Raw genomic sequence first — 15,786 nt, forward strand, 5'->3', positions numbered from 1 at the left:
TTATCCACTTTGTCCCTTGACAATTATTCGACAATTATTCCATCATCATTAACTAATAATACACCTAAAATTTAAAATCCTATATTATATTTCCATCCTCTTTACTATTTGCCAATAAGCAAATAGACGACAATAGAGAGAAGAGGAATCAAGCTATTGCAATAATCTAAACCAAAACTGGGAAAACCAAGAGAAAATAATTTCCTTACCCACCTCGTGCTAAAATAATTATTCGATTATTCCACCAACCCGAGCCACCACCATCTTCGAAACTTGTTCCAAAACTCGTCCACCCCCTCCCCCTTCTTCTTACCCTCTCTTCTTCAACTCGAAGAGGATTACAACGAAATCTCCGTTTCTCGAACGAAACGAGGTGACGTAACAGCTTGCTTAACGAACCTGCCTCGCGTCGGTGGTTAATCCTCAAAGATGGAAGCAAGTTGGCCGCGTGTCGTGTTCCGCCCCCCCAAGTCGAGCAGGCGCGCGGAACGGTGTCGAGGGGGAATCCCGGCGACAGGTTGATTTATTACCTCTGACCGATGTGCAACCGATGATATCAGCGAGCGTTTTCGAGGCGAGGGGAGAAACAACCCCCTCTCCACACGGTTCGTCCGTGGATTATCCGCGACGATCTCGAGCCTTTCTCGAGACCTTCCTCCTCGGCTCACGCAGCGGGGTGCACGCACCAACCAACCTCGCCTTCGGGATCGATCCTCCGCTAAACTCGCCCTCGTCCTTGATCGAGTTAAGGGTTGGTTGGTTAATCGTTGGGATCGAAATTTTCCCCGAAATAATTCGGGGCCCGCTCGTGTAATTTGCCTTAAAAGATTTTAACAGGAAATATTGAATATATCTCATTTTATTATTTTATTATTATATTTTAACATGAATTCGTCTTGAATCCTGAACCGGTGGTAAACGAAAGAATTGCATCTTTGCCGTCTCATCAACTCGAGGTCAACTTTCAGCACGGCTGAGAGTTCATCAATCTCTTTTTCGCCGGCGAGCAAAATGTTCTCTTTCTTCTTGAAAATGCTTGCTAGAGTCTACTCGGCCCAAAAAATTTCGATAGATCCTCTTCCATCAAAGAGATATATCTCAAATGTATATATATATATATATCGCTGTCTAAGCATGGTACAATATTAAAAAGCGAAAGGTTAATCGCTCGAAATTCAAAGAGGGATCTTGTTTGGGGATCTGCGACTTCCGGCGTACAATTTCTTCCGTATTTACGTTCTTCCTTGAGCAGAGATTGCCCGGTATCTCCGCGATTTCTTCAGTTGGAGAGAATCAAAACGAGCACAAAGGGGCATCTCGTTCACAAAGGGAACTCGAAAGACTAGCTTCTTCTTTTCTTCCTCTCCCTTTTTTCCACCTCCATTTTTTCCCTCCAAACGTTAAAAAAAAGTAGAGCTTTCGTTTCGTTTCGTTTCGTTTCGTGGCTGTTCCGCGAGGCAGTTTCTCCTTGACTGTTCCGGTCAAGTCAAGCTTTTGTGCCACGCTCCTTCGATTTCCACCGGTTTTCCTTCCATCGTCGGGAATTACGGGACCCATTGTCCCGTCCCCCTTCTCTCTCTCTCTCTCTCTCTCTCTCTCTCGTGAACACGAAGAAAATGGGGGAACGAGAGTGCGGCCACGATGTATCGAGCCGACAAAAGGAAATGGCCGAGAAAGGAAGGCCTCGGCGAAGAATGAATCCTCCACCCTTCTCTCTTTCGACCGTTTGTTTCGAAAATTGCTCGCTTTCTGATTCTTCCCTACTGGATCCAAGAAGCAAGCGTATTCGATGGTTGAGCGATGATTTTGAAAAATCAAACTTTCTGATCGTATATATAATCGTATATATAATTAAAAGAAATAATAATAATTCCAAAAAAAGGAAAGGGAAAGGAGCTTGCTCTCGAGGAAGGTAACAACAACAAAGAAAGTTTAACCGTGAAGCTGTTTGAACTCGTTTAGCTGTTAGCGAGAGGCCCCACTCGAAAGGAATTGGGGCAGATTCTGTCGGATAAATTACCGAGTCGCATTACCATTCTCGGGGCATTTCTCGAATTTCCAGTCGGTGGAATTATACGTGGGCGCATAAATTTGAAGGCTTTGGTTGGCGGATGAGGCAACAACTGGCTTTCTCCTCTCCGCGAGTTCCAGAGACGGCTGCCAAATTCAGCAACAAGTTCACTTCCGTAACAGGCGAAGATATCATGGCCACGAGCAAGTTCTCTCCTCCTTTCCCTCCTCCTCCTTCGTCTTCCTGCGAAGGAGAAACGTCGATAGACGGTCGTATTTCTTGGCAGCCAACCCCCAGCCAAACATTGTCACCGATCTTGTGTCAATTTCGAAGCAACAAGTACACCTGTTTCCGTTCGACTTTCCGCCCACACACTTTCCTTTGTCTTCGTTTCTCCAGGAATAACCAGATTTCTTATCTCCTCTCCACTCTGTAACGTGTATACACGCGTTATCGCAGAATTTTATTCTCCAGCATTAAACCTGACTAACGTGGTTTCGCGATAAGTGTATTCTCAGAGTCGCAGAGGAAAAGATAGACTTTTAAAATTATATCAAACGTGTTCTTATTACGTAAAAAAAAGAAACAGGAGGATGTGGCGAGTGTCGAGAACACAAATCGCAAAAACTGTTAATAATCTCATTTCCCCTCCTCGATCAAAGCAATCGATTATCAATTATTCCTCCTTTGTCCTTTCCAATCTTCGAGCTTGGCGTGCGTTTAATCGTTCCCCTCCTTCTGGATCCTTTATCCGACTCGATTACGGGGAAAAAAAAAAAAAAAAAAAAAAAANNAAAAAAAAAAAAAAAAAAAAAAAAGAACCGCTCCTCCAATTATCCATTACGCCACGAACGATCGCAGCTTTTCGGTGCGCCATCATGGTTGATCTCGTTAAACTCTACTCGAGCGCCCTCGAGGATAATAAAACGTCGATAAGAAGGGAAGGAATAATCGAACGGAGGAGACCTCCGTTTCCTCCCCTATTCCGCGTATCCGAACCGAATTTCCCCTTTATTTCCCCCTCCTTTTATATCCTCTACTCGGTGGAATAAGTTAATCGAAACCCACCTCGTTCGAGAGCTGGTTTTATTCTCATGCGAACGTATTCTCTCTCTCTCTCTCTCTCTCTCTCTTTCTCTTCGAGTGGCTTTCGATCGATGGAATTTAACGAAAACGTTTTTTTTCTTTTTTTTCATTGTCGAGTATCGCTTTTGTCTCCATTTCGATTGTGGAAACGCGGCATAAATAGCGTTGAATTAATCGTTGGGAGTAGTTGATTCGTAAGTTTCGTTTAAAACGGTTAAATGCGTTTCTAATATAACCGAAGAAACGTGTTCGGTTATATTATATATATTATATTATATTATATTATATTATATTGTATATATATTATTATATATATATATATATTCGGTTATATTATATATTATATATATATATGTTCGGTTCTCTCGAAATTGCCACGACGCGGAAGCGGATCGCTCGAACCGCTTCCAGCTAATCGAATCATCCTAACCAATTTCCCGTGTCACCAGGGACACGTAGGAACGGAGGTCGACGTAGGATCGGTAGCCCTCTGGCGAGCAGGAGCGGAACTAACGCTCTTCTCCTCCCGCGTTTTCGAGGTTAGACTCGGATAGAGGTTTTAACAAGTGTTTCCCTTTTTACTTTTGTTTTCTAAAAATTCACGATTTGTAAAATTATTTACATTACATAAGAGCTCTTGTTTGCTCGGAAAAATTATTCTTCCAGTTAATTATTATTCGAGACGATTTTTCGTCGATTGTTCGTGGGAATTGTTTTTCCACGAAAAAGGAATTAAAACTGATCGAGAAGATTCGTTCGGATTCATCGGATTCTAATGGATACGTCGACGATAGAAATTTGGTAGAATTTCCATGGAGGAGGAGGAGGAGGAGGAGGAGCATTAGATCCGCATGTGCCGTCGCGACGGCTGACATTTGAAAAGTGCAACACTCGCCGCGTTGCGACTACGCCTTCCACCTTCCAAATTTAACGCGGGTCGCATACCGACGTGACACGCATCCCCGATGAAATATGCATCGCTGTTTCACACAGATCCATCCATACGGTATCACGAATCGTCGATAAATCGTGGGGATGAATCGAATCGTCGATTTCTTTTTTTTTTTTTTTTTTTTTTTTTTTTTTTTTTTTTTTTTGTTTCTTCTTCTTCTTCTGTTAATTTTTATATACGTATTATATATTCGTTATGTATATTCACGAGACAGATTGTTGTTTCAGAAGAAATAATGTTTAATAATAGTATGATATAAAATCAATTATTGCAATTTCATCCAGCTGTAATCAAAGTTGATGAATTAAAATTAAAAAAGAAAGTAGAATTGGAGTTATTATTGCTATAGGCAATTTAATAAATTTTAATAATAAAATTGAAAATACGTATCTTTGAATAATTGATAAAACTAGTATTGCGACGTGCAAAAATTAGCCTTTTATTTATCGAGTTACGCATCGAAGTTCGGACGAAGGGAGATAGAGAGATATAATGAAGCGGCGGTACGACAGAGATAGAACTGTCTCGCTTTTATCTACAACTTGAATTCCTTATAACCCGACTGCGGATGTTTATGCATTTATGCAAAATTTGAAGGTAGAAAAAAAGTGTATGCAGGATATGCAGAAAAATGCAAAACGTAGTATAATCCGAGGTATAAGGCTAATCTTTATTATCTAAACTCCATTTTATCTTCCATTTTTATTCATCGAGATATTTTTATATCTCGTTCCTTCAAAGATATCTTGCGAATTTTCAAAGGTATAAAAACAAAAAAAAAAAAAAAAAGATCATCGAGATCATATATACCAAGTTTTAAGCTTGGAAAAAATCTTTGAAACGTCTCGTCCCTGAATTTGTTTCGCGCCAGTGGAAAGAGGGCGACGAGTGGCTTCCCTAAAATCTTTCCACGATGATCGGTGGCCATCGTCGGCCAATTATTCGCGATCTCGGAAGAGACGGCCGCCTCTAATTGTCGGTCGAACCTCGTCCCTGAGCGCGAAAGCATTTTCGTAATTCCGCGTTTGTCCGCCTAGCTCCCGAAATAAATCGAGACGCTGGTTTGTACCAGGAAACGGATCGGTTCCGTGGTGCGCCAAAATGAAATTTCTTCTTTTCTGAATCTTTACTTTATTTTCTTTTCTCTTTTTATAGAAAATCATCAAATCGTCATTCGAGTCAAAAATTCATCGATGTATCATTTCTCCAAGTTTAGTAAATTTAAAAAAAAAAAAATAATTTGTTCGATTTCTCTCGCTTCCTCTCGGGCCAAATTTTTAACGAAGTGCACGGCTCCCTAAATCTTGACGACAAACCCGCAACCGCCGAGCGGATTCGTTCGATTAGTTCAATCGTAACTCGGATCCGAAAGGACTCGTTCGACTTGGATAACTAGGGGAGGGGGGGGGACTTGGCGAGATAAGGGAAGCTCTGCGGTCTTATCTACAGTGGTAGGTCGAGTCTCGGGAGGAGGGGAGTTGGGGCGTCGTTTGTAAGCCAGAAATCGCGTCCCCCTCCTCTTCCTCCGCTCTAAAAACCTTGAACCCTTAAACCGAGAATATTTATATTAATATTCGGCAAATGTATTTGAAACAAAATTAAATTCGAGCAATCGTTTTTATTTTTATTTCGATCAAAAAAATTTTCATTCCGATCGTAAAGGATTGAAACGAAGTAATATTCGTTATTAAAAAAAAAAAAAAAAAAAAAAAAAAAAATTGTTAAAAATTGTTGAAGAAACGTTCTAGAATAACAAAATATTTTCTCTGTACCGCCGCAAGAAGGAATATTTTTAAAACACGTGATCTCATTTTCCCCCTGTTGTTCCCCGGTTCTAGGACGAGGAATCCCAAAATTATTTATAACAAACGGTTTGATTCCGCGTTACGTAAGGCACAAGAGGTGGACGTGCATGAACATTCGATCCGATACGGACATTGTCCTATAGCGTTTGTTTTAACGGCCGTCAGTTTCCGTCACGCGTATCCACTATGACGCTAAATTAAGCGGGGAAGGATAATAAATAAGACCGATCTCTCTCCCTTCTGAAATAAAGCCAAAAGCTGGATCGGGCCAGGCGAGCGACTTCTACTTCTTCTTCTTCTTCTTCTTCTTCTTCTTCGATCGAAGAAAAGTTTCGCGAGATTGAAAGAAGATTTGTTTGCGATAGAAATGGTGGAAGCATATAAATTCTTGAATTTTTTCGTAAATATTTAATAAAATATTCCTTAGTTTATTCTTTCCTTCCATTTTGTCGCCTCATTTTAACAGTAGGATTAATTCTTTTTGGCTGGATCTACTATAATTTTCTCCTTTTCCTCGAACTTGCTCTTTTTCCCCAAAAATCCGAATGAAATAAATGCGTCATAATTATTAAATTTACCCCCTTTTCCTCGAAGCTTTTCCAGCAAGTTTTCCAATCGGTCAGTGCAACGCACCTGTCTCGTAATTTTTAAAATTTCACGCAGAGGTTTCCAACAAATGTTTTTGGGGGTGGAAAAAGAGGGTGAAGTTTGGTCTTTCTTCCAAAGGGTCATTAAGGAAGCAAGCGTGGTTAATTGGCCTGGATGCCTCGATGGAAAACGGAGGAGTAATCCAAAGGCCCGATTAAAAATGACGAGAGGATTAATGGACCGTCTTTTTGCTCCCCCTCTTCTTTTGAATGTTAGCCGGATCCATTTCGCTTTGCGGCACGTGGAAGAGAAGGGAATGGACTTTTTAATTTTTAATAAAGAATCCTCTTCGATCGATTTGATTAATGATATTGATATACAGGATAGATTTTATCTTTAAAATTGCAATTGTGTTATAATTGGAATTTTGTTTCTCGAGAAAATTGGGGAAATGTAGTATTTCAAGGTAGGCTTCTTAAAATAAAGTTACCGAGCATCCGAAAGTTCCGATTAAATCCGAGCAAACCCTCTTCTCTTTATTCGAAGATATCTAAAAAGAAAGACGTATCGAGGATCGATCTCTTTGCTTCTCCAACTTTTAATCATTTAAAGCTTGGTACTCTTTGCTTCACCGTCGATGGAAAGTTCTAAAAGAAACCTTTGTCTTCTTTCTCTAATCGCAATATTACAATATTTCATTTCGATAATAAAAAAGAAAAGGATTTTTCCAACTCTGAGACATCGAAAAGTAGAAAAGATAGAATAGAGAATTCTTTATTCGAAATGAACCCTGTCGAATTCGAAATCTCGATCGAAATATCTCTTAGCCGCCTTAGGAGGCCGAGAATCATCTCGAGAAGCCTCCCTTAGAAATTACCCTTAGACTCGAATTGAATTATTCAAAAGAGCCGACTGTCAGAGATAGAGAGAGAGAGAGAGAGAGAGAGAGAGGGTGTTTCTCCCGCAACAATACTTTCCCTCGTCGACGGAGAGTGGATGGAAACACAGCGACGACGCGATAAAAGGAAGAAGGAAAAGATGTGGCGTGGAAAAAGCGAAAGAGAGGGGGCGCAGAAGAACGAAGTGCAGAAAGCATTGGAAAATTTGCAGAAGGAGAATTCGCTTGGCGGGTGAGGAGAGCTCGGTTGGTGGTTCCTTATTGTCTGGAAAGAATGACGACGACGACTGGTGCAGTTTCACGGAACGCATTAGGCAGATGGAACGTGTAATTGGAGTCGCGTACGCTCGAGAACGGGAGCGTGCAACGAGAGAGAAGAGCGCGGAGCCACCTGTCGTCCATCCTCCCCCCTCCCCTCTCCCGTTTCTTCGCGGCATCGTCGCTGTCGCGCGCCCGTCTCTCTTTGTGCCGTCTTTCTTCCATCCACTTCGCGCGCCGCCATTACAACCTGTTTAAGCTTAACGCCCGGTAAAGGAATACTCTCCCTCCCGTCGAGAGGGGGGTTGCTTCCTGTTCTGGATGGGGTCTCGAGGAATGATAATGTGTTTTAACACGCGGAGGGAGGATTTGGAATTGTTTGAGGAAAGGTTCTGGGCATGTTTTTTTTTTTGGAAAGCGTTTTGGAATTTGGGGAGGGGAGAAGGGTAAAATTGGTAAAATTGTTTTTAGGTTTTAGGGAATTTTTGAGAGATGGAAACGATTAAGCATAATAGAAAGTTTAATTCCTCAAGAATCTTATTCATAAAAGGAGATATGTTTGAAAATGTTCGAAATGAGAGAACGTTGGAGAGAGAAGAAAGAATGGAGAGAGTGTATTACGGAAGGTAACGTATTTAACAAAAGATCATTTTCCTTCGTGTTGTCCTCTTTGAGTGATGTATTATAAGGTTCGATCTTATCTGGAAAGATAATACTACTACGGAAGATTTTTCATTATCATTTTTCTTTTCTGTTTTTTCAAAATTATAAAAATATAAAAGAAGAAACCGCATGAGCACGTGTTTCGAGGTTAACAATTCGACAAGAAAAGAGAAATGCACGTTCAACGCTATATTGATTGGAAACGACATGTTCGAACATCTTCTCCTTGAATCGTTATCAATCCTTCTCTTGTCTCATTCTTAATTGCACGAGCTTCGTTTATCCAAATTTATTTCCCATTTCGCGGAAAAAAAAAAAAAAAAGAAGAAAAAGATAAACCTCGTCATCGCATACACCGCAAAACAAAAAGTTGCAATTTTTCTCGAGTGACAAAAAAAAAGAAAATTCCAAATTTATCTATGTCTATACCGAGAGTAGAGAAGAAGAGTGTTCATTCACAGCAATTATCTCAAAAAAAAAAAGAAAAAAAACTCCACACACGATCCACGCTACATCCTTCCCCCCTCCCCCAAAGAAACTACCCCTACACCCTAATCCTTAACTTGGACGACACACGGATGAACGAAGCTTGTCTCTGTGCGTGCGTGGGTGAGAGAAAGATAGAGTGAACGGTAGCAAGAGGAACAAAGCCACGTTAAGCTGGTTGCGATTGGTGTGTTGCAGACACGAGGTGCCTGTCACCTCGGAGCCGATCACGGTGATACACATGGACGAGGACGTCGTCGTGGTCAACAAGCCCGCCTCCATCCCTGTAAGTGGTGTACTGCCAGAACTGTACTGCCAAAAAAAAAAAAGAATATAAAAATTAAAAAATAAAGATAAAGAAAAAAAATGTTTTAGAAAAGGGAAACAGGCGCGTGCATGTACCCCGGTGGTTCTCAACTTATATATATATATATATATATATATATGTATGTATATGTATATGTATATGTATATATATATATGTATGTATGTATATATAAGTCATCAAGACGACCGTCAAAAAAGGGGGTCGCTATTATTATTTTTAACCAGTCTCTCCCAATCAATCACTTTTTCAATACTTTTTGCTTGCTCTTTTAAATTACAAAAGTACACACGTTGCAACGTTTCACAGAGAGAGAGAGAGAGAGAGAGAGGGAAAGAATGAGAGAAAGAGAGAGAGAGAGAGAGAGAGTTGTCGACACCACCTTCTCGCCACTTTCAATTTTTAAAATTTCTGATCTTGCAAAAAGAAAAAAAAGAGGGGTTGGAACGGGAAAAAAAACCACCCTGTGTATTGCCCACGCCTGTTTCTCTCTTCGGTTGTGCTATCGCGATTGTCGACGACGACGACGACGACGACGACGACGACGACGACGACGACGACGATTGTTCGCTAGGCCGTATTACGCTTCCTGCGGCCCAGGCCGATTATTTTTGGCCCGAAGCCTTCGCCGCGCGATCAATCCGAATGAATCCGCGTTTGTTTGTCGTTCTGATCTCGCTCACGGCTGTGCCAGCCCAGATTACTCGCTGGAATACCTTCGCCTAATTTCGCGATATCTCGTCGAACGCGTTGCGCAATTGGGGGGGGGGGAGGGAGGGAAGAAGAGGAGGCGCTTCGTTCCCCTCGAATTTTCGTAAATTTTTTCTTAATCAATCTTATCCTTGTTCGAGTAACGTTTCGATTAAAGTCCGTCCAAATTGAATAAATAATTAATGTGAGAAAAATCTCGATTCCAAGAAAAAAAAAAAACTATCTTATCGGTAAATTTTCATTCCGAGGAGAATTTTTAAAAATTATCGAAAGTATTTTTCGAAGCCTCGAATTATTGTGCGTGTATTTTAAAGATGATTAATAATCGTAGATAGAGTCGTCAATAATTGACGATTTGAAAGAAAAAAAAAAGAAGGAAGCGTTCAATCGTCGTTCTCGTGCATATATACTCTCCGCACGTGTTTCTCTTCTTTCTCAACGCGTCTTTTATCTTTCTTTCTTTCTTTCCTTCCTTCTTTACCGTGTCATGGTAAGTTCCGTTTTTTTTTCTTCCTTTTTTTTTTTTTTAAGTCGCAATTAACCGCACGCAAACAGTGCCAGGTGTATTTCTCTAATTTTTTTCCCCCTTTAATCTCCAGCCTTGTTGCCTGTCTTTACTCATCGTGCTCATACAAACTCGACGGCCTTCGACGTGGCAAAACGCTTATGAATAATCGCGCCGGTATTATATATCCTAATGCATTTTTACGCGCTGACTATTTTTCATTTTAACCAACCTTCCTTTTCTCTCCTTCCTCTCCGTTCTTCTTTGTGCTCCCGCTCACCTTCCTTCCACTTATTTATTCTTTTCTTTTTTTTATTTTTTTCCACGCAATCTTTCGCACCATTGTTGTCTCATCTTTATTAATCTTTTTTTAAAATGTCTGGAAACATTATCGTTTTTTTTCCTCCTTTTTTATATATAATTTAATAAAAAATATATATATATATATTTTACATAAATATATATTTATCAACCGATCTATGAATCATTCCACTATTTTAAAACAGCGATGATATACGATTTGTTCGATAAATTTATTATGATGCGTTTTTTTTTTTTTTTTTTTTTTTATAATCAAGTTAACGAACGATTTGATCTTTTGATTTGATCGTACAATCGGGTTATTAATTAAAAGGAAGGGAAAAAAAACTACACGTATAATCATGTGTAATATATTATGTGTAATAGTTTATTTTCTTAATTATCTCTCCGATACGATCGAGCATGCGCGATTAATTATCAACTCGAAGGTACGATTGTTGGAATTCTGTGGAAATCGTGTAGATCGTCGTAGATAATTGTTCGTGCCGGCAACCAGAGAGAGAGAATGTCATTTGGAGGATCATTAAGGATTTCGCAATAATAGCGCACATAGCTCGACGATAAAAGTGATTCGAAAAGAAAAATGATTACCAACCCGTCCACTTTCTATTCTTCTAAATGTCGCCGAGTTGTCTTTGCCAATCAACATTTTTGAAAAAGCGTTAACGAAGTTTTAAAATAATAAGGAAATTAATATCGAGATTGAAAATTCTTCAAAATTTCCTATAATTAAATTCCACTTTACGATCATCTACCACGAAATTTGAAATCGGGATTTTTGGGATATTTTTCAAGAATATTTTGATCGAAAAATTTTTATTACAATTGAAAAACCAAAAAAAAAAAACTCGAATCACATATTTTCAAAATTTCCAAGTAAACTAATTTCCAAAGCGTTCGATTAAAAATCACTTGTCTATCAAAAACAATTTTTTTACAAACTTTCGCTCGATAAAGTATATATTCACGAATGAAAAAGACAAAAAAAAAAAACCTTGTAAAACGAAGCTCGCAACGAAATCTCTCGGTTCATCACGCGCGGTTTCGCGGTTCCCTCTCCCTCTGCTTTTGTCTCCCGGCCGGTTTAATTTGCTGCCCGTTCCATCCGTGGATCAAAGCCAGAGGGAAACATTAAACGACGCTTAATTACCAGTGCGGGAGTTCGGTTAATTACCGCAAAAAACATTTTCGCGGCCGCGAAATGATCATTTAATTACGCGCGGGGGAGGAGGGAAGGGGAACAACGGATCCCGTGGATCCAGTTTTATTTTTCTTCTCGATCCCTCGCCATTAGATTTTCGCCATTTTCGATCCCATCCCCGCTGCCGAACAGCTTACGAATTCAACACGTGCTCCTCCCCTCCCCTCCCCTCCCCTCCCCGCTTCATAGCCGCTAAATGTTGAATCGATGCACACACGGGGATTCAATGAGCACACACAGTTGTAACACTGATGGTTATTTCATGCTTGTGAAAACGAAGTTTATTATTCAGGGAGGGGGTTGATTTTTTTGGAGAAGTTAGTTACATTCCGTGGAAAATATTTCCTAAAAAATATCGGAATAATAATATGCAATAATACAAGAAAAAAAAGAAAAAGGGATAAAATCGGAGGAAAATTTCCACGAGCGAAATATTCGAAACAAAAATTCGTATTTATAATAAAAGAAGAAGGGATAAATCTGCCCTCCAACTCTGAAGAATCGCCTTAAAAAATTAAGTCCACGGCGAAACCTTCTCACCGTGATAAAAAATAGTTTGACCTGAAAAATGGGGGTGAGTGGGGGTGGAAGCGCGATATATATCCGCCTGGAGTACATCCGGGTTTGCCAGTGAGTGGGTCAGACAATACGTCGGTGACAAAGGGACAGGGTACGCGCAAGAAAGAGAGAGAGAGAGAGAGAGAGAGAGAGAGAGAGAGAGAGAGAGAGAGAGAAAGAGGGGTTGACGAGGAGAGGGATGAAGAGCAGGATTATCGGGCAAATCGAGAGGCCCTCGTTGTCGACCGGCTGTCAGCGTGTCTTTACGAGCCGCTACTTCCTGTTTATGTACTATTTACACCTCAGTCCCTCGCTCCATCGATCCATCGACGTCCTTCCATCCACGTATTGCTGAAACAAGGCTTTTTCGATTTATTAGATAGACGCTCTTGATATTTCCCTTTAACCAACAACCCACTTTCCCTCGATTTTCCAACCTGCGATTCGCAAAATTGTTAAAAGGGATCGAGTTATTTTTATGGGGATGTTATTCGCAGTAGATTTTAACGCGATCGAATGTTGATTTGGCTAAGTCAACGATGAACGCTGTTTCTTGATTTATGCTGCAATCCTCGATGCAATGTGGTATACATCAATTGCACAAAGATCGAAGCGATCGTGTAATCCTTTGTTCTTTTGTTAGTCGAGCCGTAACCTGTGGAATTACATTGGCTTACGTCGGCATTGAAATCTTACAGTTGGTGGTATTGAGCTTTAACTCTTAGGTTAGTAATCTATAAATCTTCCAATGGAAACAATTTTTCTTGTCCGACTAAGAAAGATTATTATTATAACTCTCTCTCTATATATATATAATAATCATCGAAATTTCTTCTATCAGGAAAAATTATCATCAACGGGGTCTCTGTCTGTATAAAAAGTTACGAATTCAAAAGAATTAACAAAAACGGATCAATTGAGATCCAATCCTTCCAACAATTGGAAGTATTCTTCTCATTAGAGCGCTCTTCTGGTGACTATTCGAGATCGAATACCATGTCCACATTGCCATCGAATCCACATTCCCTTTTGTCGATCGCTTTTTTTCCCCTCTCTTGAAAATTGGCAACAGGGGAAAATGGGTCGTCGCGTGTTTGCACGTGCGTATACATTCACGTGCACACGGTGTCGTGCGGTCGAAACGTTTGCGCTGGCCATCAGCGATACCGTAATGGCGTCGTGGGATCGTCCTCGAATTTCGATCGAACGCCATCACCGTTTTCACCGCCGTTCTTTATTGTTTGCTCACCGTAGTAGTAACATTACGTTAGTTTGCTCGATGGAGTTCGATGAAAATCGTTTTTTTTTTTAATTTGACGGGCAAACTTTGTCGAAACGATGGTCGATGGAAATACATCGATTTTATACCCAAGATAACAAGCCTTAGAATTTATATAAGATATATCGAAGAGAAAAATTTTCTGTATCTGTTAATTGAAAGGGGAAAATTTTTTAAAAATAGGAAGGATCTAAAGAGAAACAGATTTCACCTTTGGAATTTAAAGGCAAAACGGGACGTGAAACAATAAAAATAGATCCACCATGATGTACTTCCAGGAATCCAGTTCTTCCGCAAACACAATAATACAATAATCCTTGCCCGCTTTTCTCGTTTCGCGCACGCCGATTCGATATTTTTAACCGAACAGAATCCGACCAAATTGCACAATCTCTCTTCTCTCTGATCATCCTCCCCCGCCCCCCTCTCCCCGCTTTCACGGAGCCCGTGTTTTCTCGGCAAATAAATCTCGGATGTTGGGATTGCAGGTGCACCCGTGCGGACGATACCGGCACAACACGGTCGTCTTCATTCTCGCCAAGGAGTACAACCTGAAGAACCTGAGGACGATACACAGGCTCGACAGACTGACCAGCGGTATTCTCCTTTTCGGTAGAACGCCGAAGAAGGCGAGGCAGATGGAGCACCAAATAAGAAACAGACAGGTTCGTTTCGTAATCGTTTCGAGGGAAATTGGAGATAGATTTTTTTTCTTTTTCTTGCCGAGAGAAAAAAGGCGGCGAGGATATTGGGAAACGTCGAAGATCGGATTGGAGAAATAGAGAGAGGATCTTTTCATTCTTTACATGGAAGATTTTACGTGGAATATATCGAGATTGGGAAAAGAGAAATCGGGATACTTAATGTATCGTTTAAAAATTTTAAAATAAATCCCTCGATGCGTGGTATAATTTCCCAAAAGGATGATTTCAAATTGCACTCAAATTAATCCCAAATCCATGGTTCCAGGTTCACAAGCAGTACGTGTGTCGAGTGGAAGGTGAGTTCCCCGAGGAAGAGGTGGTTTGCTCGGAGCCGATCGAGGTGGTGTCTTACAAGATCGGCGTGTGCAAGGTCTCGGAGAAGGGGAAGGACTGCGTGACGCGTTTCAAGCGGCTCAGCTACAACGGCAAGTCGTCGGTGGTCCTTTGCAAGCCTCAGACCGGCAGGATGCACCAGATCCGCGTCCACCTTCAGTACCTCGGTTACCCGGTGGTGAACGATCCTCTCTACAACCACGTGGTGTTCGGGCCGGAGAAGGGGAAGGGTGGGAACATCGGGAAGACGGATCAGGAGTTGGTCAGGGATCTGATCAGCATCCACAACGCGGAGAATTGGCTAGGGATGGACGGGGACTCGGAGATGAGTCTGTTCAAGCCGAAGCTGGACATGGAGGATCGAGTCTCGTTGAACAACGACAAGGATGGCTCGTCGCCCTCCTCGACGCCCGGCCTGGCCGAGGAGGAGCAGCAGCAGCAGCAGCAGCAGCAGCAGCAGCAGCAGCAACAGCAGCAGCAACAGCAGCAGCAACAGGAGCAATCGTTGAAGGTGACGGTCGGCACGCAGACGGGATCTGAGCCGCCCGACTCCAGTTTCACGAACGACAAGATGACAGTAGATCCGCACTGCTACGAGTGCAAAGTGAAGTACAGAGACCCGAAACCATCCGACCTGGTCATGTATCTGCACGCGTGGCGCTATTGCGGCCCAGGCTGGGAGTACGAGACGCCGCTACCCGCCTGGGCGGCCAGCGACTGGACCGAGGAGGAACGATAGTCGAGGTCCGCCGAGAGCATCGAGACGAGCCGTCATCACCCTTCGACGCCCCTTTTTGATATCCTTACCCCGTGCCTTCCATCCGCCATCGAGCGATCTCGACCATCGTACATGTACCCATCCCTGTGACCAGGTGGTCGCTGGACTCGCGAATAAATTCAGGAGACCTAGACGTTGGTCCTCTCCTTCGGGAGTGGTCCGTGGTCACGCCTGGTCTGCGCAGACATTCGAGGCTGTTTGAATATATATATATGATGAATCTGTCGGTAATCGATCTGTAGAGATGATTGTAGGACGAGTGGCAGGTTCATTCGAGGTATGACATCGTAAGACGATAAACGAGGAAGATCGATCAAAATACGT

General features: G+C 41.6%; 1 protein-coding gene across 2 annotated transcripts in view; it reads left to right on the top strand.

The window, feature by feature from the left end:
• The window catches only part of LOC122717934 (RNA pseudouridylate synthase domain-containing protein 2), a 173,625-nt gene extending 157,948 nt beyond the window's left edge, over window positions 1-15,677 (top strand). For both annotated transcript variants that reach the window (XM_043942476.1, XM_043942477.1), the window contains 3 exons: window positions 8,946-9,033; window positions 14,136-14,312; window positions 14,617-15,677. In XM_043942476.1, the coding sequence (XP_043798411.1) occupies window positions 8,946-9,033; window positions 14,136-14,312; window positions 14,617-15,423 (1,072 nt within the window). In that variant the 3' untranslated portion in view covers window positions 15,424-15,677. The remainder of the gene's footprint in view (window positions 1-8,945; window positions 9,034-14,135; window positions 14,313-14,616) is intronic.
• Window positions 15,678-15,786: the final 109 nt, after the last annotated feature.

Source organism: Apis laboriosa, unplaced genomic scaffold (genome assembly GCF_014066325.1).
Source record: "Apis laboriosa isolate Shangri-la unplaced genomic scaffold, ASM1406632v1 scaffold5_cov152, whole genome shotgun sequence".
Classification (NCBI taxonomy): domain Eukaryota; kingdom Metazoa; phylum Arthropoda; class Insecta; order Hymenoptera; family Apidae; genus Apis; species Apis laboriosa.